Consider the following 25314-nt stretch of genomic DNA (forward strand, 5'->3'; position numbering starts at 1 on the left):
CCATCCCCTTACCCGCTGCTGCCCAAACCCTACGAATGCCTGTACAGGGTGATACTGCCCATTTCCAGTTGTTTCCCCTCCATCGTCTGCAGGCCCACCTTGGCCATGTTGGTCACATGCATGCCAAAGCCATTGCAGTGTTTGGGCAGCGCCACTACTCCGTTAATTCTGTGCTGAGCTCACAATGAAAGACGCTATAAAAATCAGATTGTGTCGGAAATTGAAAACAGATGACGTTTGTTTGTCACTTTATTAGATGGCTCTGCTGGCATGAGAGGCTCAGTGCCACGTTCACCAACCTGAGACAGCTCCAGTAGCTGGAGAGACAAAACGAGCAGACACAGTGCCACCAGGGCACAATGACTCTGGCTCAGTCTAGGAGTCACCAGCCGGGCAGGTGTGGCATCGGAGCGGTCACCAGCACAGAGGCGGCAGTACTGGTTAGGCCACACCCATTAACCCATCACATATTTTCTCTGCCCACACAATTCATCTTCAGGGGCACTGCAGTGGGCACTGGGCAGTGTGGAATTACGTTGAGGATACGTCTACCACTCACTGAGCAATTGCTTGGGTGGCGCACACTTGGCCAAACAGACAAATGAATATGAAAGGCAGAACTTTGCACAAGAGCACTGGGACTGGTGGGCGAAGAAATCCTAAACCAACTCAGAATGGGCCATCATGAAGACCCCAACTGCCAGCTCAAAAACTGCTGGAGAATCCTGGATCTACTGGGCCGAAATACTGGGCAATGCCAATGGACAGCAAAGTGGGAGGAGAAAAGGAGCCGAAAAGTGGGAGAGGGTGATGGGCTGGTGCCCGACTTACTGCCCACTGGAATGTGAAGAGGATGGGGCAGGTGAGGTATTAGTCCTTGGCAGTGCCCCTGATCGTGAAGGGGTCTATGAAGATGGAATGACATGTCTGTGCGTGTTTTTGGGTGTGTGTGCACGTGTGGCATGATTGAAGTGGGTCAGTAAGAGTATGGGGTACAGCAGGCACCCTGATGGGTGGAGCTCACGTCAAAGGAGGCCCCACCTGAAGGGTGGCTTTGCTCTCCAGATTACCAAAAAGACACCGCAGCACCAGAGAGAGTCCTGGGCAGAGCAGCTTGGAGGATTCAGCACCATGGAGGAGGAGGAGGAGGAGGAGGAGGAGGAGGAAAGACTGAAGGAGCTGAACAAAATGGAGATGCTGGGCTGTGCAGTGGCCCCCAACATACGCATGACAAGTCCAGGGGGGTCTCATCTGGCGTGCCATGTGCAGCTTGGTGCTCCATTAAAGACATAGCAGCACCAGAGAAGGGCCAGTGAGGGGGCTCCTTCAGGACCACGGAGAGCGAGCGAGGAGGAAGGCCTGAAGGACTGGACGGAGACCAAGAGGTAATGACGCTGGAGTCCCGAGTCCTGGGAGGTCAGACCTTAACCCCTGCACTGCAGAGGCGTCACCGTCCGCTCTTTTGGCCTCCATGTTTAAAACAGACAGAGCAGCACTAGAGGAAGTCCAGATGAGAAGGACGAGGAGGACGACGAAGGTCTGAAGAGCTGATCTGACCAAAATGTTTGAAATGATGAAGGCAATCAGAGCCGTTCTTCCACGAGAAGACGAGGACACATGGAGGCTGCTCAGGAGTAAACGTCACACCAAACGTTACAAAGATCTTCTTTGCACAGAGCAGCAGAGACACGAGTGCCCAAACAGTGCGGTGGGCGGTCGGACCTCAAAACTCAATGCCACGTCGTTGTGGAACAGGGACCAGCTGGGGTGTTGTGCTAAATCTGACCCTAAGAGGAGCCCAGCTTCAGCCCAGATGGCCCCTGCAAGGCGCTACATTAGGGGCAGTGAGCCACGCGGGCGGCAGGCACCATTGACATCATATTTATTGTTATTTAGTTGCTCAATAAAACATATACAGATATATACAATATGCATGAATACAGAAGACTGCACTTTACAGATTATTTAAAAAAGAAAACAAAAAAGAATGGCGGTCAGCCAGACGTCCCCCTCGGCCTTCCATCCCGTCATTTCAAAGCAAGTTCAACAAAAGGGGCTTCAAAGAGTACAAGATTGCCTAACACACAGCAAAGTTTCTCTTATCTTACATGTGCAATACCGAGATCGTCGTTTGTCGCTTCTTAGAAAAGAGTCGGTGAGACAGTAGTGGGCACCAGCGTTGGGGGGCGGGGAGGGCGCCGGCCTGAGCTCTCGTGGACCCCCCGCCACCCTCCTCGATGCGATGAGACAAGGCCCACAAAGACAAAAGACAGAAAAGGGGCTTCGGTGACGACGTCGAGTGGCGCGGTCTGCTCCTTCCACGATGAGCAGGAGGAAGGCGCCACGTGTCCGTCAGATGAGGCGGGCGGTAAGGGGGAGCCCCAACACTGGTGACGCACGCCGCCCAAGTAAAATCAGAGAAGAACATGACAAAAGGCCGTGGAGGTGGCCGGTCCAGACGCCACGCCACGCCAGAGCCGGCCGGCCCCCCGTCCCTTGTCACTCGCTCGTCTCTCTTTTCCATTCGCCGTCTTTTTTTTTCCTTTTTTTTTTAAAGACGAGATTCATTCAATCAGGTGAGCGCGGCCACAAAGGTCCCAAACCGGTTGGAGATGTCCGAGTGCAGCGACCTCCACGTTGGCACTGGCGTCCTGGCCTTGGCCTCGCCGATGTCGTCCGTACAGTGGACCGAGAGGCACTGCAGGTGGCTGCCGTTCTGGCCAGCGGCGGGCGTTTTGTTCTGGTGCTCTGGGACTGTGAAATGAGAGGAAGAAGAAGAAGAAGACAAAGAGAGGAGGTTAGAAAATGGGGAGCTGCACAGGACGAGTCCACCTGGAGGGGCCACTCGACCTCCGACCGACCAGCCCAGCCCTACAAACAAACCCAGCATGCCAAGTCTGCCCGGCGCCCACCAGTGCCCCATTCCCAAATGCATCATGTACAACCTGGGTGGCACGGCTTGGTGTTCATGTGTCATGTGGTGCACACAGCTCTCTGCCAGCCACCGTCTGGTGACCGCGGGACTCCACTATGGCTGATGTTTGACCTCAACACAGTACTTTGTGTGCCAGTGGAACTGCAGGTGTAGGGTGAGATGACGGGACAAGTGCCAAGTCTCTGACTTCTGCCCTCACGTGCCCAAAGTAGTGGTGGCCAACGCTGACGCCGACTATCACCTGATAGCATTGACAATCTGCCACATTTTATGTTGCGGACCTCAGGTGACGTTTTAGGTTTATGGCATCAGCTGACAGTCCAAGGGGCCAGTGGCAACATCGCCAAGCTCTGAGGCTGACATGGACGACGTGGAGAAAGACGAGGTCCTTGCATTTGTTTGGCACCTGTCCACGAGGTCTGGCCTTAAAAAGAGAAGCCAGGGACATCGGGAGTGGGCATCTCGATTGGATGACGTAACTCGTGTGGGAGCCTTGCATGGCCGAGACCCCAGGAGTGTTCTAGAATATTCCAATGGACCACTTTAGGGTTTAGCAGCACTCCAGGCCCCTGAGTGACTGCAGTAGACTGGGCTGGACGCTGACCCATCTAGCAGCTGTACTTCTGTAGAAGTGTGGTGCCAACTCGCCCCTAATGCCCTTTAAGTGGCTTCTTGGCAGGTGCATGGCACTGAGACAGACAAGAACCTGGGGGGCATGGCCACCCCCTTCAAGGCTGATCTTTTCATTCCTCAGCCTGTCCACTATGTGTTATCACCTGGTGGAAGCACCGCCCCTAACCCCCCCCTCAGTGTTTTGGCTCCACCCATCATCCTTCCTTTTGCCTGCATTTTCCCAGAAGGCATTGCTACATTGTTGCTTAATCATGCTGTAGAGAGGTGATGGGAGAGGGTGTGGCTAGGGGGTGGAGCTCAAAGAGGCCAAAGGAGGGCTGGGGCGGAGCTCCCCAACTCCAAACAAGCAGTCTGGACCCCCCTGAATGGGATGCCAGTCAACCTGACCTGCACATCTTTGGGTGGTGGGACGACAAGTCAGTGAGCACTCGCCTGGACGCCATGGGGGCTAACGCAACAGAACGGCAAATCGTCTCCTGGGCACCCTGCTCTCCTCCGCAAGTCAATTCACAGAATCACTAAAGACAAGACAAATGGCATCAAGGAGACGTGACGGGCACTCAGTGCAGACATTCAGAAACGCCAGTCAACGGGGGCCCCGATGCGTGTGTGTCTGTCTAGCGGGTCTGGAGATGTCCCTGGCGCTGGCCTCAGCCGTCCATGTGTGTGTATGATGCTATGACTGGCCACCCCTGAAGCTTACTTATCATACAAACGTGGACACGGACGCGCACACACACACTGCATTATATGTCATCGGTGACATACACGCCTAGCAGCACACGTATGGACATCCGACGTGAACGTGTGTACGCAGAAATGCATGCAGCAGTCCGGGTGTCACATGCCGACATGCTGGATATATAGACACACACATTTATCACTCCAGGTGACACACACACACATATTACAACAGCGGGTCACACGGCCAGGGTCCTACGTGTGCTCCTCTTTAGTCACTTACACACACACACTGTCACACACACAGTGACATTGCTCTGCTCTGATTTATTGATTTATTTTCCTTTATCTAATTAATCCGCCTCTTTTACAGTCCCTGAGCTCGGCTCTGTGTCTGTCTGTCCGTCTGCCTGGCCTGTGCCCACCTGCCCGTCTGATTTAACAACTTGACACGTCAGTAAATGAATGACAGCACACAGAATGATAAAAGAATACGCTAACCACACACACACTCAGTGCCGTGCCCGTGTCACCACACCACGCAGTGCCATGCCCGTGTCACCACACAGTGCCATTCTTTGGCAGACGTCATCCCCGCTGGCCTCAACTTGCAGTCACTGCCTCTCCAGATTCATTTCTCTGAAACTGGAAGATCTCACAGGAAAAAGGAAGGAAAGAAACAGCGGCCAATGGGAGGGAGGGTGGCGTGCGGCCCCCCGACTGTCAGTCGTCTCAGACAGTGACATCTGCTCCGAGGGGCCCGGGCTCTAAATGGACTGACATAGCTGGCGGCCATCAAACAAGTCAGGTGCCCCTGGTGTCACCAGTTCACCGTGGCTGCCCCCATTTCTGGACATTTTCTACCCAAGGCGCCATGCATGCCATGAGGGTGTGCAGGAGACCTTCCAAAGGCTGTCCCCGTATCAAATGTCACCTTCCCCTTTGTGCTTTTGAAATGGGTCCCAACTTATTCAGAATAAAAACAAATGGTGCCAGAGAACCAATGGGCATTAAATGGCACATATCAAACATAGTGCCCAGGCCAGGTGATCTTACTGCTCCCCTTAAGCCCAGCAATCGCAGCCACCAAGGCAAATTTCAGGGACACCCAGCAGTCTGGTACACTACACACAGCATCTGGGGACCCAGAAGTCTGACACCAGTGCCACCCACCCCAAGCAGATAGTAGATGGCATTAGAGACACCCACACCAATGTCCACAACTCTGTGTGTGCCAAGACATCTATGGTGAGAGGCCCAAAAGCACCGTCAGGCGGCCCACTCAATAGCCCTCAGTCTATGAAGGGGAGACCCTCGGGCATCGTGAGAGCATCACAAAGAAGCAGAGTGGCATTCCATGGCACCAATGGAAGGTCACCAGTGAAAAAGTGGAGAACACGATGCTCCTGTTCTCCCAGGTCTGGAGAGTTGGCGCAGAATGGCCAAGGTGGGCACCCCCTCCACAGGCGCCTCATGAGGGTGAGGTGTCAGCTTCGCAGCGCTCCTCGCCAAGGCAGACACGGCGAATGTTAAACATAAGCGCGCCGTCGTTTACACATTAAAATGCTTAACGTGATTTACGGCCGCCCTAATAAATCGTAATCATGTGCAGCCATCGCTCCTGGGGATGACATAACGAGGCGTTTTAATCTCAACTCGTTAACTCTTCACAGTGATCAGGTGCATGGGCGTCCTGGACGCTCCTGCCAAGCAGCCTGGCAAAGACAGTGCCAGGCCATGACAAAGGAGACAACATGAACCATTTCAATCATCAGCACTCTGCAGGATGGCCTACAGGGCATAGAGCGCCCGACTCCATCCGACATATGGCATAAATGGGCATCGGCCTCATTCAGGTCACGCATTTGTGGCACAAACAAAATGACCCGCTTGGTGCCCTGGCACAAGTCAGTATATAGTGCCTTAACGTGGTGAAGCTGAACTCTCCATCGACAGGTGTGGTGACCAGGCTGGCACCCCCACTAGCAGCAGATGCCAAATCTTTGAACCCACTGGACCCCATTCAGCACTGATGTGTACCGTCTAAGCCCATGTAGCGCCTTTGTCAGACGCGTCACATGTCAGTTCCTGGACGGCGCCTCTAAACCCCCCCCAGCCCCCATCGCGCAGGCGCACCTCGGCCTCTCTGGGGGTCTCCTCAGGGCTTTCATAAGCAGCACTGCAACGCTCCGGCGACTCGCCTGTCATTCCTGGCAACTCCTTGACAGCTGGAAGCGGACGAGCTGAGCGTTGGCAACCCGCAGTGACCATGGTGGGGAGGTGGGGGGCTGGGCGGGGGCAGCGGCAGCTGAAATCAGTGCCCATGGCCAAAGCTGCAACACCACCCAAAATGAATAAAAGTAAAGACCAGGTGGAGGTGAAAATCAAAAAGAGGAGCTGCCCACCCGCCACGTGAGCCCCCCTCGAAGTTACCAGCGTTTCGACAAAGTGGTGCCAGCCTGCTGCACCAGTACAGGATCATTATTCATACCCATTACTCTTATTTCCTGACCAGTTTGGCTTTCGATATTTCTAACTCTGACCTGTTTGCACACCTTTATGTGGCTTAGCCCCTCGGACCTAAACTAAGGGTGGGCCAGCCAGGTGGAGTGCCAGCATCAGGAGCAGCAGCAGCTGCCAGTGAATGTCAAAGATGGCACTTTGTCATGGGTCCAGCCACTGCCAGCCATCGTGTTCCTAACCAGCCTGAGCAGTTCAGAGTCCCAGCAGCAAACTCACAGGGGTCTATCATTGCCCACCTCACTCACTTCACAGGGAGTGCACAATGGGGGGGGGGGGGCTCATCCACCTCCAAATGACGAGGGGTCAAAAAGTTCAGGACAGTCGCAGTGGGCGTCACCTCACGACAGGTCATCAAAGCACACAATCACCTCAGGAGGTGGGTCACCCACTGCGCCACTCTCGCCAGTTACATCTCTACACCAGTGGGCTTGGCCTGACTCCTACTGGGCACACACCGTGGCTCCCCTCTTGCCGTTCTGCCACCTTCATTTTTTTTCCTTTAAACACTCCAGCGTGTAGTTCACTTTTACTTTATATAGTGCCTTTCTAACGGTCAGTACAGTCATTTGCTGTCCGAGGGTCACGTCACAGGTCAGCGCTGACCCCCAAGTGCCCGCTGGCTCTGCACAGTCCCGTCGACTGCGTGGCGACACTTATTCTGGCTCCTTTCTGTCTCCTCCTGCCCGCCGTCTCCCAAATGTCTGCCCACATAACATGACCATTTGATGGACCACGAGGGGCGCTGGAGAGCATCCTCAGGTCCCAGAAGCCAACACTGAGGACCTCCAAAGGAGGGACACGGAGAGGGTGTGACAGGTGGGTGGACAGTCATGGGTCACCGTTGGGGGAGTGTGGAGGGTGCCTAAGGCGGCCAGTCTGCCCACCGGTGTGCCGCGTGTTTGTTTGTAGGTGTGAACAAAGCTGACAGGACAAATTAACTGGCTGAAGTGACAACATGAAGCACGGGCAGCAGCGGGCAGGACCGCGGCAGGTGGGGACACGCAGGGATTGGGGTCCTCATTCAAATTTGATTAAATTACAAATTTAGTTTCAATTATTTGGCTTTTGACACTGGCAAAAAAAAAATAAACAAAAAAAACAGAGGAAGGCACACCAATGACCTGATACATGCCAGTGGGCACTGCCACCTGTCAGGATCACAGGAGCGTCAAGCCATCCAAAACAAACCACCAGTCCTCACCTCTGCAGCATGAAGGGGCACTCCAATCCAGAGTGGGAAACAACAACCCCCTGGATGAGATGCCAGTCCACTGCAGGGCACACATTCGGCGTCATAGCTTTAGGGTCCAGGAGATGGGGAGGACATCCAAAATCCACACAGACAGGGACAACGCCAGCCAAGCCTGAGATGCCAAGGCCACATTTAATCCAACTGGCCCACAGCACCCACCTGCACTTTGGCTCAGCCGAGCCCTAAATGGGGATCATGAAAAGCAGAGGGACACGCATCTGGCACAGAATAAAGCCGGACCAGCCTGCGGTCATCACAGCCCCCACAGAAGACGACAAGCGAGCACGGAGGACATCGAGAATTCAACATGGCAGGCCATCAGCAATGACGACTTAACAAAGCCAGCGCCATCTTACATACTCTGCATTGTTTAAAGGAAGGAAATTGACACGCAGGACGTGCATCAGGGGACAGAAGGGACAGTGTCCATCATCGGAGGTGACACGTGAAGCAGGGCAGTGGCCCACCAGAGATACCATCACTGCTCGGCACCAGGGCACACAAAGAGGAAAAACAGGGCTTAGGACATGGAGAAGGAGCTGAAAGACGGGCATGAAAGACGGTGGGGTGGGGGATCGGAGCTTACAGAGGGGTGAAGAAATCAGAAGAATCATCATCATCATCATCATCACACCAAAAATAAAGGCAATGGCGGTGTAGGAGCAGAATAAAATGTTCCTGTCATAGTAATCATCATCATCATCATAATAATAAAATAAAAATCTGAATAATATCACGGGAGTCTGAATTGCAGATACTCATGTGAGGGGCAGTTAGAATTGAAGAAGAGCACAATAACAATAATAATAATAATAATAATCCCAGTACTACTAATACAATTCATTCTAATACTATTAATGATTAAATAAATAATAATAATAATAATGGTACTGGAAGTCTGAAATGGATTGGGTGAGGAGTGCAGTTACAATTGTAGAAGAGCAGGCTGCTAGAATCATCACCACCACCATCATCATCATCACCCCAGTGTACTAATATTACATATAATCATAAAAATAACAGAACTGAGCTTCTGAACTGGATTGGGTTGTTTTCAGAATGTTCTTAATAATAAAAATAATGCTACAGTTTAAAGTAGCAGTCATAATAATAATAATAAACATCTGTTGACATCATGGCTGTACATGGTAGCATTATTAATTATTATTATTATTAATAACAACACCTTTTGTTATTATTACCACTAAGAACAGCAAGTAAAAAAGCAAAGCCTCTCAGTCAATTTCAAACTGTAGTCGGTATGATGATTATGATGATGATTAATATTATTGGTGGTGTAATAGGATTTGTAGTTTTCTTATCTTCTCGTTGTTATTATTAATATTATTGTTACTGGTGCTACTTTAGTAGACTAGTGTGATTGGGAGGATTATTACGGTTGTTCTCCTCGTTGTTCTTCTTAGCCGCAATAGCGCTGCTACTGAAGTAATAATATTAATGGCGGGAGCATCGTGATTATTACCAGTATTATTGTTGTCTATTTTGATTTTTAATATAAAACACGGGGGATGCCGGAGCCCAGTTGGCAGCACTGGTCCAGCTAAAAGTATAAGCCCTGGACTGGGCGGCACTGCACTGCAGGCAAGTAGGAGGACAAGCGCGACAACACACCGACGACCCTGCCTTGGATTAAGTGGGTATGAGAATGTCAATGGTATTATTATTATTATTATTATTATTATTATGATTTCTTCCAGTCCAGTTTGTTTTCCGTTATTATTCGTTACTATCATCACTTATTCCGCTCCGTATTTTATTGTGTCATTACTAGCGTTATAAATGAGCTAAGGCGACTTTAAAGTCCCGCACGGTGTCAGTTTTAGCGCCCTGTCCTCTCGGCGCTCCGCTTTAGTTGACTTTCACCGGACGGCAGGCAAACACAGCCGGCCGATCGCTGGAGGGTCTCGCCGAGGCTGAATCCCCCATTTTTCCATTCAAATCGCGCTCCTCTCCTTTTTTGGTGTCCTTGCCATGCCAGACGTTGAAAGTGAGCCGGTTTTGGACACGAAGCTGCGCTCGACCTGAGAGGGGAAAAGGAGATAGCAGAGGACGGCCGAGGCTGAAAATTTGGGAAGGGACGTGACGAGAAGCGGCAGGTAGAAGGAGGTCGCTTTAGCGGTCATTTATTTGATTCGCAATTTTGACAAAAACCCGCGTCAGTGGATAAAATTTAATTAAATAGAGTAAAGCAAGATAAAACAAGGCAAAGTCAAATAAAATAAAATAAAATGGGCTGCTCCATGAAGCGACAGGAGGTGTAACAGGGCGGAGGAGACCCCGACATGGACGACTCAGGCGTATTTCCCGACGAGGTCTCGTGAGTCTCGTGCCACTCGAGTAGAAGGCGCTATAAAACAGCCCCGTCAGGTGTGTGTGTGTGTGTGTGTGCGCGCTCCTTTGCTTGTCTTTGCTGACAGGTTGTCTTTCAGGTTGACGATTTGACAAGTAGACGTGCAATCAGGATGCATTCCATAAATAAAACGTTACTCATCGGAAGTCACATCCTGTACCTGCAAAAACTAAAGAAAGAAAAAAACGAAAACAAAAAGAGCGCGCCGACACCTGGGAGGTGTTGAGTTTCATTCCGTCACCGCGATGGCGCACCTGCGCACCCAGAGCCGTAGCCACAGCAGTGACCTGTGCTGCCCGAGGCGGCCGTCTGCTCTCCTCAGGTGCGTGTGGAGGTGCGCCGTGGCCCCCGCTCCCTTCTTCCGCTCTGCCTGCGTGCCGCGCACCTGGCACCGTTAGAGCCGCGCCTTCCGGCCGCGGGCACTGCCCCCTCCCCCAGCAACCCCAAACCCCCGGGAAGTGAAGCGTGGCATGCAGGTGTTTACATTTCAGCGCCACTCGCGGGCCTCAGCAATGCGCGGAATTCGCGGCGAGGGACTGCGGGGCCAGTGGCGGCTTGCAAGGCCGGAGGAAGGCACGGCGGGATCGTCTGAGAGACGGGGGGGGGGGGGGGGGGGGGGGGGGGGGGATGCTCGGCTCGGCTCGGCTTCTTCTTTTATTTTATTATTTTTTTAATTCTAACCGAAACGCAAACACGGGCTGATTGGACATCAGCAAAACCGAACTGCGCAGAGTCGACTGAAAGAGAAATAAAACGAAATAAACGGGGACTCTGAACCTTAGCGGGGGTGCAAAACCTGCACATATGGAAAAAGATTTAAAGTGGTGTGCATAGATATATGGAATTAATTATATATATAAAAATATATGTGCATATCAGGAGGTGTGGGCCTGTGTGTATAGAGGATGCAAACTACACACAATACAAATATAGACTTATTATAATTTATATATATATATATATATACACACAAGTGTAATATGTATATATGTGTACAAAGTATACACGCACGACATATGCATTGTACACAAATAATTGTGTAATATTTATATACACACACATATGGTATATTACATTATTATATGTGTAGAACATACACACACAAATCTAGATTTCTAAGTATGCATATGTATACTTAGAAATACATTTAACTGTATACTTAAATACAGTGTATATAAATATATAGAATTTCTTTGCCTATATGTATGTGTGTGTATATACACTGTATGTTTTACATGATATGTTTATATATCGCTTCAGTGTATAACTAATATATGCATGTAACAAATTTTGTGTACATAGGCACACATATACCAGTATAATTCTTTATACATCTGTGTATGTTTTATTTCAAATATGCACGTATATAAATACACATGCATATAGTCAGTACACATATCTATATATTTACAGTTTGTCTATACACACACACACACATTACTATTTCTGTATAATTACTGTATATATGTACAGAATTACTATTCCTCTGTTTTACAGGATATATCCACACACAGTAATGTTTCCCTCTGTATGCGCACATATATACTCGCACGTACCGACGCCATCTTTCTCTCGGTCGCTATTCCTCTATTCCTGTTTGCTCCTCTCCTGCTTTGAGTTGTTTTTTTTTTTAATTCGTCTTAAACCCGCACCCCCTGCTTTGTCCCGGACCCCCAGTCGCAGGCGGCCACAGACCACCCGGAGATGCTGCGCGTCCTCGCCGAGTGCCCGTTAAATCCGGAGAGCCCGTGCAGGCCCATCCGCTCGGCCTTTCCGTAATATTCGTCATTCTCTCGCCCGGACGGGACGCCTTACTGTACAGTTTGAACAATGGGGGCAGCAAAGAGCCGCGGGGGCTGCTTTGATTCACACCTGGGTACTCGCCACTCGACCATGAGCGCCGCAGGCAGGTCAGCGACTGCCAGTCTCAAATATCGATTGTGTGACTTCCATTCCCTTGTTCTGCGCCTCGTGTTTTAATGTGAAGGGTGTCCGGGGGTTTGTTATTCACTCACTCCGACTTGTCCATTTTCGTGCCTTCATTCCTCCATTTCAGGTCCTTGCAGGCGTTGCCCACCCCGTACACTGCGAGTGAGATACACGAGATGGGCCGCGGTTTCAAGCCCCTCGGTGCCCGACTCTGCTGTCCACTCTTGGTCATTGTAGTCACGATGTCTGCGCCGTTACTTGCGAGCTGGTGCATGGCGCTTTATAGTTCGCATGATGACCCCAATAAGGTGACCTGCGTGTAGGAGGCTGTCAAGCGGACCACCCCACGCCCGTTCCAGCCATCCCTGCCCCCATGTGCCCCCCCCCCCCCCGTTGCCGTTCTCCGCTGTCGGCAGCACTTAGAGGCCGGCCTGACAGCGCCTGTGATTTGTGCTAACTAGCTATCGATCGGCCGGCTGCGTCTGCGAGGCAAGAATAAGGACGGGATTGTGTGCGGCCGGAGCTGGGGGGGGGGCTATAGGGGGCGTACGGGATTGTGTACGTCCAGGGGGCTGCAGGCCGGCCCGGGCAGTGCGGGCCACGAAAGATGCTCGAGCGCGACTCCCATTTGAAAATGGAGAAAGGCCCGAACAAACCAATTTGTGTCCTTGCAGCAGACAAGGCGCCGGGAATACTGATGCGCCCCCGCGGCCCGCTCTGCATGTTAAACACTCGGGCCACCGCCGCCGCCCCCCTCCCCGAGCCCAGAGCAGAACAAAGGGCTACCTAGGCGCTCCGACAGGCGGCTTTGGAGCCCACCAAAGCGTGCACGGCAAATGAGGCGCGCACCCCCCAAACCCACCCTTCGATCTCCTCAGAGCAACCGCAAGAGGTGCGCGCCTGGCAGGCTTGTCGGTCCCACCCGTCCTCCTCTTCATCTTCCTCTTCTTCTTCGTCGCGCTAACACACGTATTGGAATTTCCTCAGTGAACAAAACGCCCCAAAGAGTCGTCCTCGCTAAGCCTGCTTAGCACTTTAATCCCATTATGTTCAGGTAATTTACACGATTGTTTACCACTAATGCCAGCCGGCCGGACGGACGGGCGACTTGTCCTGTTGGGACTCCCTGCGAATTTGGCTTAAGAGACACAAGTTCGAGGAAGACCGCCAGGCACCGTCCCGACATGAACTTCACCCTCGGCCATCTCACGATCCGTGCCAGGCCCGCAGGACCGGACAGAATTGGGGGTATGGTATAATCGGAAGAACGGGCACGTGGAACATGGCCGGCCGGCCGCCCGGGTCTGGCCAGAAAACAAAATGAAGGCGCTGTATATATAAAATGTATTATTATTAAATAAAAAATGTCAAAAATACTAAAATGAAATACTGCGGCGGCGGCGTGGACACGACCAGCACTCCGGTCGGGCGGTCTAAACCCGAAATACACGGGACTTTGTGAGTCGAGAGAAATACGGGGAAAAAAAGAAAATATAATTAAGTCTGTCATAAAAAGAGCAAGCACTTAAATAAAAGAGGGCGAGTACAATGCAAAGAGAAAAAATGAGCAATAAAATCAGCAAAATAACAAAGCAAAGAGAAAAGAGCAGCACAGAAACGGGCCGCAAAACGTCAAAACGGGAGCCGTCACACCACCTTCACCATAATAATAATAATAATAATAACTGAAAAATGGGCCATAATAATAATGGTAACAACAACAATCGTAAAATCAGCAAAAACTACGGGAATAATAATAATAATAATGATAACAAAAGTAACAATTATAATAAGAACAATAAAAGGAATGACAATAATGGTAGTAGAAACAAATATATGTACGAATAATAATAATAATAAAGAACAAAAACAATGTTTTTTTTTTGTAAAATAAAAGACAAAGAAGAAGCTCCGTCGGCTCTGGTCAGCTCACACTTCTTGTTTTAGGTGTCCCTCCTTACGACCCCCTCCTATTTACTTAGTTTTTACTTAAAAAAACGCGCATGGCCGCCTGTGACCCCTTGTCACTCATTACGGGTCTGTGTGACACTGGGCACAAGGGAAGAGAAGTTAAGGAGTCAAAATGGTAAAATGTTTCAGCCCCCACTTCCCTCTCCCCGCCGACTTCACCGCGTGTTTGTTTCCCACCAGCGCTCTAAACAATGATTAGCCTCTCGGACCCTCTGATAAGCCCCCCGATCACCTCCTGCCGATTACACAGCCCTCTTGTCTGCAGCAAACGGAACGGCGTTTTGGATCGAGTTACACGTCCACTGGCAAACTATCGGGGGAAAAAAACACGAAAACCTGAAGAAATCACTTTGGCAAAACACGAGCGACTGCGCCGGAGAGACGCCGGGGTTCCAGCCGACTGGGAATGGAGGACCCGCCGCGTGTCTGTGTGCGCGATCGCAGGGAAAAGAACACGCACGGGCCGAAGGGGCCGGCAAATAACAGCCGAGAAAAACACAGGAGCCCCGCAAAATTAGGGTAAAATATAAGCAAGTGAGGATGTGCCGATAGAGGAGTGCATCGGAGGGAAGGGGAGAAACACAAAGAGCGAATATTAGACTGGCATACAAGGAGGGATCGGAGCGCGATCTGCAGAGCGGCACTGTACAGGGGGCGGACTGAAGAAAGCAAATACACGTAGAGATGTGAAATATGACTACAACAATTACACAAACACCAGCGTTACACATTGTATATGTACAGTTATCATACACTGCAAATATGCTTATTCCTGTGTCGTGTCCACTGCATGCATACACACACAGAAAACATGCTGCATATAAATGGTCGCCTCTGACCTCTTGACAGAGCTGCAGAAATATTTAATATAAAAAAAAAATAAAAAAATATTATATATATATATATATATACACATACATACATACAGTATATATATATATATATATATATATATATATATATATATATATATATATATATATATATGTATATATACACACACGCAGTTTAACATGTGTACTTCATATTATTACATATGGAATATTCACACACAGACATACTTATCTATCTAAAAATCTACATTACATATACATTATATATATATATATACACTATATATGTTATATATATATATATATTATATATATATATACTGTATATATATTCACACATACATTTTATTTCACTCATATTTATCATTATCTAGAAATATCTACATACATATGTACAGTACACATATATATACATATTATATATATATATATATATATTACAGTATATACATATATCTATATTATATAATACACACACCTTTTCTGTATTATAAAGATGCGCACCCATCTATCAAGTCTATGCGCACCCCCATCTGTACACTGTATATGAATCAGATATCATTCTCAATGTACAGTAAACCACAGAGTTCAGTTTACCTTTCCAAGCGCCATAAACAATGAGAGACAAACCCACACGTATGGGCACAGGTGTGAACCTCCAGCACGCTCGTGTATTCTGTATGTGTCTGTATATTAAGTGTACTATGAACAGCCAAAGGCAGATGTGCAGTCAGCCCACCATTGTTGTGCTTCTGTAAATCTTTGGACTCACTCTCTCTGGCACATGACACGAAACACACACACACACACACTGTCCTTTCCACTTGTCCATACAGTCTAGCACACCCCATCACACACTCAAAAACTCTTACAGGTACCCACATACCAATTATGGTGTTCACTCCCCCACTTCTCTCATGTGCACAGCCATTCTCATTGAACTTCTGAAAGAAGCACATGGCACCTGGGGACATACAGGGTGCCATACAGATGGCATCTAACGCCACTCTTGCCAAAGGCAGCCTGCAAGGCCTTCATGCCCCTCTGATTGCTCCATTAGCTCCCTGTCACCTTTCTGGAGAAGGTGACACTGCACCCAGAGGGACTGCTCAAGCGTGCCCTGACAGCACCTTTAAGCTGGCTCCTTTGGCCTGTGTCCATAGTGTCACTAGCCCTGCTTACTATGCCCATGTAATGCCCACCCGAGTTACCTTCTTTGCTGTTATTCGGAGGCTTGGTCTTTTCCCATGGTGCCATGGCCTTCTCCTCCTCTTGGCCTTCCATCAGTGCCTTATCGTTGGGTATATACCAGGTAGCGTGTTGCTCTGCCATCAGAGAGTCGAGGTCGATGGTGCTCATGGCATTTTTGCCGCCATCCGTGCCACAGTTGCCCAGCTCGTTGTCGCCATTCTGAGCAGGACATTCGGCCTTCTTGTTTTTCATGGCGAGCGGCTGGTCCTCCGATATGCTAAATTGCTGCCTCTGAAGTTGAATCTGTGCTTGGAGGATCTCCAGCGGGTGAATCTCGTCCTGTGTTGATGTGCTTGATGGGGTACGGACTTGCTCCATGCCCGGTGTGCCCGGATGGCCGGCCCCAGTGCTGCTGAGGCCATAGCTGTCCGCCGTAGAGGTAGAGTTATTGAGCATGCCAAGCCCCATGGGTTTTTGTCCGCCGATTAGTCCGTGGTCCCCCCTCTGCATCTTTGGGGAGCCGGTGACCAGGGGGCTCCTGCTCGGCTTAGACGTGACATTGTCCGAACTTGAAGACACCTCGTCCTCGTTTCCATAATGGGTGCTCACGTCATCCGGGAAGTCCACATGAGGCGAGCTCGTGTCCGATTTCGTCACGCTCTGGATGCCACTGTCCAAAGAGGACATGAGGTCCTGCTGGTCACCCATCAACAGGTCGCTTCCTTTGCCCCACGAGGGGGATGTCAGGGGCTTGTCGTGGGGGGTGCTCCGGCCCCGTTCCCCCACGCTCGCCGATGGGCCCTGCTGACCGGGACTCACTCCCGGGTTCCCACTATCCGCAGAAAATTTGTCAAAAAAAATTCCGGGGCTCACATGGCCGCTGTCCCTTTTTCTCCGCCCCCTGCCTCGCCCGCTCCCCGTGGGGGGCTTCCCATCATTCCCCGTAGCAGCATCCATAGTGTAGTTTGGGGAGAGGTTGGCTTCCCCGGGGGCAGGCTGACTTGGACCACCCGGACCGGCTGGCTTAGCGCCGCTACCAGTACCTGCCATCTGGCTGTTTGGGGGCGCGCTGGGCTGGAAATACTCGGGCCCTGCGCCACCATTAGCACCCCCTGGTGCACTGGCACTGCTCCCGTCCGGCTCCGTCTGACTCAGTTTTCGCTTGCCCTCATTTTGGCTTTTCTTGTTGAACGTAACGTTGAGGTTTGGGGCTCCTAGGCTGGCAATCATATTTTGGCAAGCGGTGGAAAGGGCGGCCAGGCAACTTTGCCCAAACACATTGTCCTTGGCGGTGGTCTTGCTGAAGGAGCCCAGTGAGAGGGCGCCCAGCTTGCTGACAGAGGGGCGCTGCCCTGGCTGAAAGTCCGACTGCGGAGGGTAGTTGCCCGGAGAGGCGCTCACCCCGGACGGGTTGCTGTGGGGTGCTGCCGCCGGCCGGTTCGCCCCTCCGAAGGAGAAGCCCGCGGGCGGTGCGGGGAAGTCGGACGGCCTGCGGTCCGAGGCCGCACCTGGCAGTCCTACCCCCGTCCCCGGAGACTGCATCTGCGAAAGGCCACCCATGTTGGGCCCAAACTGCGAGTGCATGCCCGGAGAGTGCAGGCCTTGAACGTGTCCGTCCCCCGGCATCCTCATCGGCTCCTGCATGCCCATCCCGTTCACGGCAGAGCGGAAGAGCATATTGGAGCCATTCTGCTGTATGCCCATCTCGTGCGGGCTCGCCTCCCCCGGCACGCCAGAGCTGCCCATCCGGCGTGGCAGCATCTCCCCCGGAGGGTGTGGGCCTGGGAACCAGGTGTTCTCTGGGGGCATGTGAGGGTTCTGGGAGTCAAAAGCGGCCATCCTTCCCCCGCCTTCCCTGTCGAAGTTTGGCTGAGGCAGGCTGCCCACTTGGCCTCCGTGCACCATGCTGCTTTGAGTGACATCGCCATGGTGACCCAGCTGCTGGAGACTGGGCTGCCTCATTCTTTGCTGTTGATTCCTTGAAGCCATTTGTTTAATCATCATGGCCGCGTTTTGGCGTTGCTGCAAAGACTGCTGCTCGGAGCCGGTGTGCTGCAGAGGGGGACCTTGTGAGAAACTCTCCGGCACAGGGGGGGTGAACTCTCCTGGAAGCCCCGAGTATGCAGACGGAGACAAGTGATTTTCCATGCCCGCCGGGTTGTGCATGTTATTCCAGGTAGAACAATTGTCAGCATTGTGGTTGCTTGGAAAGTCAAAGCGCGGCCTCTTGGCCATATTCAAATAAGGGCCATCAAAGTGTTGCAGTCTCTGGTTGGGGGGCTGCTGAGGGGACGGCGGTGGCGGCTGCTGCTGTTGCTGCTGCATATTGAACATGGGGTCACTGTAGGGGTGCATGCTTCTGTTCTCCAGTCTGTGAATGGGGTACTCAAACTGATTGTGCTGACCTGGCATGATCACCCCGTTCTCCTGCAGGTTTGGGTTGGCAGCAGCGGGCTCCACTTGGGGCTGTCTGGGGATGGCCGGCGGGCAGGAGTTTTGTCTGGCAAGGAGGCTGGCCTGCTGAGGCGGCGGCGGCGGCGGTGGCTGCTGCTGCTGCATTAATGGGTGCCTACTGTTGACGCCGGGCTCCATGCCGACAGACATCTTTCTGCCGTTTCCATACCGTTCGAAGAACATGCCGTGCTGCGGAGTGTGGACTTTAGAGATGCCTGCCATGCCCGGGGCCCTTGGCATAACCGGGCTGCCAGAAAAGTTGCTAGGCACCTGCCTGCCGGCACCATAGTGAGGGAGCTGGGTATCCGAATCTGACGGGGAAAACACGGGCATGTCAAAATGCCCAGAGGGGTTGTCAGCAGGGTAACTGTATTCCAACGAGTCCACGCCAGCTTGGGCTGGCATCCTCCTCTGTTCCAGGCCATGGGCCTCCGAGGACGAATTAGAAGGAAGCCCGTGGAAGGAGGCGGCCCGGTTTGGCGACTGGTCCAGTGGGAGGCACGGAGCCGGCACACTGTGCCCGCTGGCTTGGGGGTTGTGATGCTGGAACTCGGACATGTTGTTAGGCCTAGGCTGCCCAAAGCCTTCACCAGCCCCTGGGTTGTCAGCCATGGGCTCAAAGCCTTCTGCAAAGTTCTGCTGGGGCCCCAGGCCTCCGTTATTGTAGCCCATCAGGCGACCCCCGTGCAGGCAGGACGTGCCCCCGGAATCGGCGCCGTTGAAGGAGCCGCCGAAGTGCGGGTGGTGCTGGTGGGCATGCGGGTGGTGGCCGTGCTGATGCCCGTGGTGAGGCTGCTGACCGTTGAAGAAGCCGTGCATTGGCGGCGGCTGCTGCTGCGGCGGCGGGGGCTGCTGTAGTCCACCAGTGTGCATGTCCGAGTGGCCCCGGGCGTGAAAGGAGTACTGATCTCCGTTGAGGTTCATGCCGAGTCCCAACATCGGGGGCTCGTTCAGGCCGCCCATGCCCGCCTCCACGGCTGCCACGGAAGGGCCGGCGGGGTGGAAAGCCGGGCTCTTGTAGTGAGCGCTCATGTTCAGTCCTGGCTGGCTAAAGCTGCGTTCCCCCTGTGCGACGTTCCGGCTGCCGATCTGAGGCTCAAACTGCTCCAGCCCAAACATCCTCGGCCACCATCAACACCGCATGACAGCCGCCGGCACTCGTTCTGTCCTGTCCTGTCCGTGTGTCCCGAAATGCGCCCTTAAAAATCCCACACGCAAAACTCTTGTAGCCGACTCACCATGCCGCTCACATAGTGCGGCGCCGGATTTAAAAGTTGCCAGCCCGGGGTAAAGGGTTCGTCCGATGGGGATGAGTTGAGGGTCCGTAAGAGGTGCAAATCCCAGAGAATGCCACAAGGAAAAAAAAAGCAAAAAAAAAAAAAGCACAAAGCTGCAGATCGAGGAGCTCAGATATCCGAGGCCAGTTTTAAATTCCCATATGGAAAGTGAAGGAGTCGCCGCGGTCCGATGCGGAGCCGAGCTCGGTAAAGTTGAGGGGCTCCGTGCTGTCACGCGCTCTCTGCAAAATTGTCCCGAGTAGCTTCCCTTGTGCCTGCTGGATGCCCAAATGCCCAGAAGGTCAAAAAATCAACTTTAGTATTCCGAATGAGCGGTGAGATCAGCGCTTCTGCTCTTATGTGAACGCGGTGCTCGAGGTGTCCATCGTCCAGCTCATGCGTGCAATGCTATGCTGTAGTCTATGGTATCGGCTCTGCTTCTGTTGATCCAGTAATCACCACCAAAAAAGAAAAGAAAATAGAACAAAAGAAACAGAAAAGCCCCTGTGAAACGCCAGCGGAGGGACAGACGACTTAGATGGCCATTCCGGAGCGACACTGGCTCACATCACGCGTTCAGGCAGCACTCTCGTATTCCGCGCTTCTCTTCCGTTTGCTCTTTCCCCCTCTTGACTCTTTCTGAGGAGGAATGGAGTGTGTGAGCTCGGGGGGCCTCGCTCACTCGCGCTCTCTCTCTCTCTCTCTCTGAGATCAGCAACAAGTTTTGCATTTCGGCAATCAATTTCAGCCATTAGATTCTCACCAATCAGAGATATGCATTCGCCTCCGGAGGCGGGACCAGCTCTTAAGGTGGCTCGATCGCGCGCGCCACTGTCGCCGAGAAGAGCTCTTCTTGGCCAGTGACCACGTTTGACCGCTCATGTTCGCGCTGAATTCATTCAAGATCTTCGCATTAGGATTATCCAAAATAAACATGCCCACTTAGATAAACCAAATGACGGCTTGCTCTTCCCGGGATGCCAAACTGCGCTAATCCCTGCTTGCTTTCACACTTGACTTCCTTACAGCGCCAGACCGGCTCGCTTTTGAAAATAGATTAGCGCCTCTCTTTTTTTCCTCTAATGGCCTAATTTACATAATTGTGTTTACTCTGCGAGGGGGTCTCTTTGGGTGTCGCCTGCCCGACTGATCGATCGCTCTCGCGCAAAAGCGAGCGCGACTGTGACGAGGGCGCCGCCTGCCGGCCGGGAATCCATCGCCGCGTGAGTGGCCCAAAGCACGTGAGTGGTCACCCCAAGAACTAGAAAACCATGAGGACGGGGCACAAAAAGAAGCCCCCGTTATCTCCGCCTCGTTTCCGCGTGAAACCCGCTCAGCCAGCGCCTCCTTAACGCACCAATTATGAAGTGCAACTGCGCCCTGCTTCCTAAATCAATAGGTGTAATTTAATATGTGCTCTCGTCTTTATGAAATATTTATTCCAATAATCTTAGTTAAAATGTTTAGACCTTTCTGATCTCCGCTGGGGATGAAATCTATCCTGCAATTAGGCGTAAAAGAGACGAGTCTTTGAAATGATATAGTCTGATTGGTTCTTTGTATGTGCGATCGGGAAAAATAATATACTTGAAGAATAATCCAAGTAACGTGCTTTAAAGCTGCAAGAAGTCCAGCTATTGATCCCCTTCTTAGATTTTACCAATTGACCTACGCTTGAACTCGGCTCCGTCAAGGATGCATTTCTCGCAAGTTCGGCGGCGCAAAACTTCACCAGGTGCCCGTGCGCGTAGGTGGACTTCGCCGTGGACGACCATCCACTTGAATGTTACTTAGGAAAAAAAAGCCGACGGGTGGGTTACTGAAAATGGGCAAGGGTGGGAGGCACGGGGGCACCCGCGCAGCCACTGGCACACAGAGCACGTGAACACTGGCAAGAAATCGGTCATTTGTATATTGCAGCGCTCTGACTTCTTTTTTAAAAGGATTTTTTTTTGTCCTCCAGGATCAGGATGCCGGGCTGTGATTAAATATTGATTTTATGTAATTAGTTTTCAAGTGAACTATCCTCCTTGCTGATGGCTCAGAGATTTCAGAAGCAGAAAAGAAATGGGATTGGAGATGGAAATTATTACTTAGTAAAGTGACAGGCTTACGGGCCGACTTTCTTTGACGGATTGCTGAATTCTGCTCCTGTCAGAATGCGCCTGACTCAGGTGCCGCAGTCCATCAGTGTCTATATCACGTCCGGTCCATCCGTCCGTGTCCATCTCGCATCGTCCACTGGCTGTCCGTTTAGGGACGTGGGAGTCAACTGGCGTCTCTCTTGTCACTCCCGGGCCCCCCTTCCGCTTGTGGTGCCGGTTGTCGGAGGAACTTGCGCTTCTGACGGCCGGCAGACGGGCTTCGAGATTTTACCAAACGGACACAGTGCCACCTAGGGGCCACGCACAAAAGCTCACAGTCGCCTTTTAACAGCTTTTCTTTCACGGTGTGGCAAAAGCACAATCTGCAGAACGTAATTGATCTCTTGAGAAAACCAATTGTTAACTATACTTGCGGCAGTCTAAACACATTTAAGCAATTGCGTTTTTTTTTTATCCGAGCCTAAAATACACTAAAGGCGCAATCAGCAAGCGCGAGGCGGCTGGGAACGCGAGAGAGACGAACGATGGCAGGCGAAGGTGACTCCAAGCTGGCGCCCACATCGTCAGACGCGTCCGTGCCGGATCAACACCTGCTGGGCCTGTGCAACCAGACCCCCGAAGATAACAGGGAGTCTCGAGAGGATGTCAAAGGCCAATCATAAATGAAGTATGCTGATGGGGTATAGGATTAGGGGTAGGCTTAGGGTTAGCTGTGTTTAGAAGGTCTCACAATTCACATCAGGACCAAAATCAAACAATCAAACCGTGGTGAGGCAGAGATCAGAGCAAAAGGATCAAACCATTTCTAAAGCTTTGAGTGTCCCCAGGAGCCAAGAACTATGACACCGAAGAAGTTTGGAACCACCAGGACTCTTCCTAGAGTTGACCATCTGGCCAAAGTGAATAACTGAGCAAGAAGGGCCTTGGGCGGAGAGGCGACCAAGAAACTAATGGTCATTATAATAGAGATTCAGAAGTCCTCCATTAAGATAGGTGAACCTGTTGGAAGGACGACCATCTCAGCAGCATTGCATCAATCAGGTGTCTATGGTTGAGTGGCTGGACAGAAGTCACTCTTGAGTAGAAGACATAGGGCAGCCCACTTGAGTTTCCCAAACTTTAATTTAAGGACTCTGAGAGCCTACAAAGAAGATTCTCTGGTCTGATGAGGCCAAAATTAAACTCTTTGGCCGAACTCCAAGCACTATGCCTGGCAAAGACTGGGCACGGCTCATCACCCACCTAATACCATCCCAATGGTGAAGTCTGGTAGTGGCAGCATCACGCTATGGGGACAGGGAGACTGGTCAGGACTGATGGAAGGATGAATGCAGCCAAATACAGAGATGTCCTTGAAGAAAACCTTATCCACAGCTGATCCATAGCCGACATGACATACAGAATGTTGGTGGTGCTCCCCTTGTTGCCCAGTACACACATAACCATTAGTTCTCTTCAATCTAAGTATGCACTATTTAAACCATATAGTGCCTTTTAAAGTGAATGAGGCCCAAGCAAAGTCTTTTCCAGCGGCAGATCAACTCAACAACAGCACCGCACAGCCAGCTGACAGGACTTTCTCCTGGTGATACCAAAGCTGGTTCATCTTTCACTCCCACAATTTGACCCCAGCCCACTGCTGGAGGAAATTCCATGGCTGCTCCTTCCCCAGCCTCAGCTCCTACTTTTTCCAAGAAAGTCATTGAGGCGGACAGCTCGTCCAGTTCCCCAATCAGCCTGTCCACTTCACGCTTGGCCACTCCTGCCCTTCTGGCTATTCACTCGCTGACTGTTCTGATCTGGTGCCCTTTTGACCCAAGAGTCCCCACCCATCTGACAGTTCAGCTAAGGTCATGTGACCTCTTTTGGGGGTCTCAGGGCTGGAGCTGCTTATTGTATTCCAAAACACTAAGGTGAACCCAAGTGGAATGGCACAGACACCAGTGTATGGTGAAGCTCTTTATAAGGGAATATATACTGAATGAACTGACTTCATGCCAGAGTCAGTGAAAGGAGTGCCCAAGGTGGGCAGCAGTGTGACCCTTCAGGTCCTTTGTACACACAGCCAGTGTTTGTGTCAACTGCACCCTCTACTGAGGCAATCCTAACCTCCCCGCTGCTAGTTTTACAAAAGTCCATAAATGAGGGGGTGCAGCAGCCTCTCTTAACTCTGGGTATCTGAACTATAAGGACCCTGTGACCCCTATAGCAGTATTCATATTGTCGCATGTAATGAAATGCACCAGCATGCAACATGGCCACATGATGAGGAATGCATCAAAATTCAAATATCTGATGTCAGACAGAAGGGCCTGGTGAGTGCCTTGTTGGGGAAGCAGAAACAGAGATGGCCACTAAGTCACTTTACGCTGCCCACCATGGAAGATCAAACTGCTGGTGCCCCCCTATGATGACCGCTAACCTCACCCCTTCAAATCAGATGACATATAAAGACAACGGTGATCAGAAGTAGGTGTCACCTGACAGATTACCGTCCACCAAGACGGACCTCGGCTGCTGTGCACGCGACGCCATTGTGCTCGCCTCGACTTTCACCTGTTAAATGGGGTATATATCATTATATAGTGCCTTTCATGTCTGTCATCTGTGTAAAACCAAATGTGAATAAGCTGACAGCCCAAGAGCACGGCGCTCTTGACACGAGTGTTACACAAGTGTGTTATCCAGCACTGGAGTGAAATGTGACTCGATGACAGTCTTCATATTGAAGGAGATATCCAAGACACCAGTAGGGCAAGTAGCGCTCCACACAGACAGCAGGCCGCACCTCAACGTGTGCTACACTTTGAACCTTCATGCCAAACTCTTAAAGTAAGTGGGGCAGGCTGACTGGGCCACATTTTCTGTCACCATCTTGGACCCCATCTGTCCATGAGGCCCATCAGGGTGCTTTTCCAAGTCATTTTTCTCACCAGTTGTCCTCAGACCTACTTACATGTCTCCTCACAACAGCTAACAATACAATTCAAAAATCAATGAAAGCATACGCAGCATACAATGATATGATATGTGCTTGGGAGTATTATATAAATATATTTACACTGTATATATAATACATGACTGACCACTGGGCATGGGCGGACCTCGCTCGATGGTCACTTGAGCCTGCCGTTGAACACAAATCCCCTTCACTCGAGC

At 51.3% G+C, this 25314-nt stretch overlaps 1 protein-coding gene across 1 annotated transcript; it reads right to left on the reverse strand.

Moving 5' to 3' along the window:
• Positions 1–1866: 1866 nt before the first annotated feature.
• On the reverse strand, positions 1867–21675 carry LOC114669230 (transcriptional activator MN1-like). The gene is made up of 2 exons (XM_028825427.2): positions 16340–21675; positions 1867–2754 (listed from the first exon to the last, which is right to left on the reverse strand). Exons 1-2 carry the CDS (start codon positions 19890–19892, stop codon positions 2573–2575), a joined length of 3735 nt encoding a protein of 1244 aa, XP_028681260.2. The 5' UTR covers positions 19893–21675; the 3' UTR covers positions 1867–2572.
• Positions 21676–25314: the final 3639 nt, after the last annotated feature.

The sequence above is a fragment of the Erpetoichthys calabaricus genome, chromosome 18 (assembly GCF_900747795.2).
Source record: "Erpetoichthys calabaricus chromosome 18, fErpCal1.3, whole genome shotgun sequence".
Classification (NCBI taxonomy): domain Eukaryota; kingdom Metazoa; phylum Chordata; class Cladistia; order Polypteriformes; family Polypteridae; genus Erpetoichthys; species Erpetoichthys calabaricus.

Bases quoted from the DNA above. Each gene is read 5' to 3' on its own strand.
- LOC114669230 (XM_028825427.2), bottom strand. From the start codon at position 19,892: ATGTTTGGGCTGGAGCAGTTTGAGCCTCAGATCGGCAGCCGGAACGTC. The intron at 2,755-16,339 runs GTAACTCGGGTG...CTCATTTCACAG, and splicing joins TCCGAATAACAGCAAAGAAG to TCCCAGAGCACCAGAACAAA.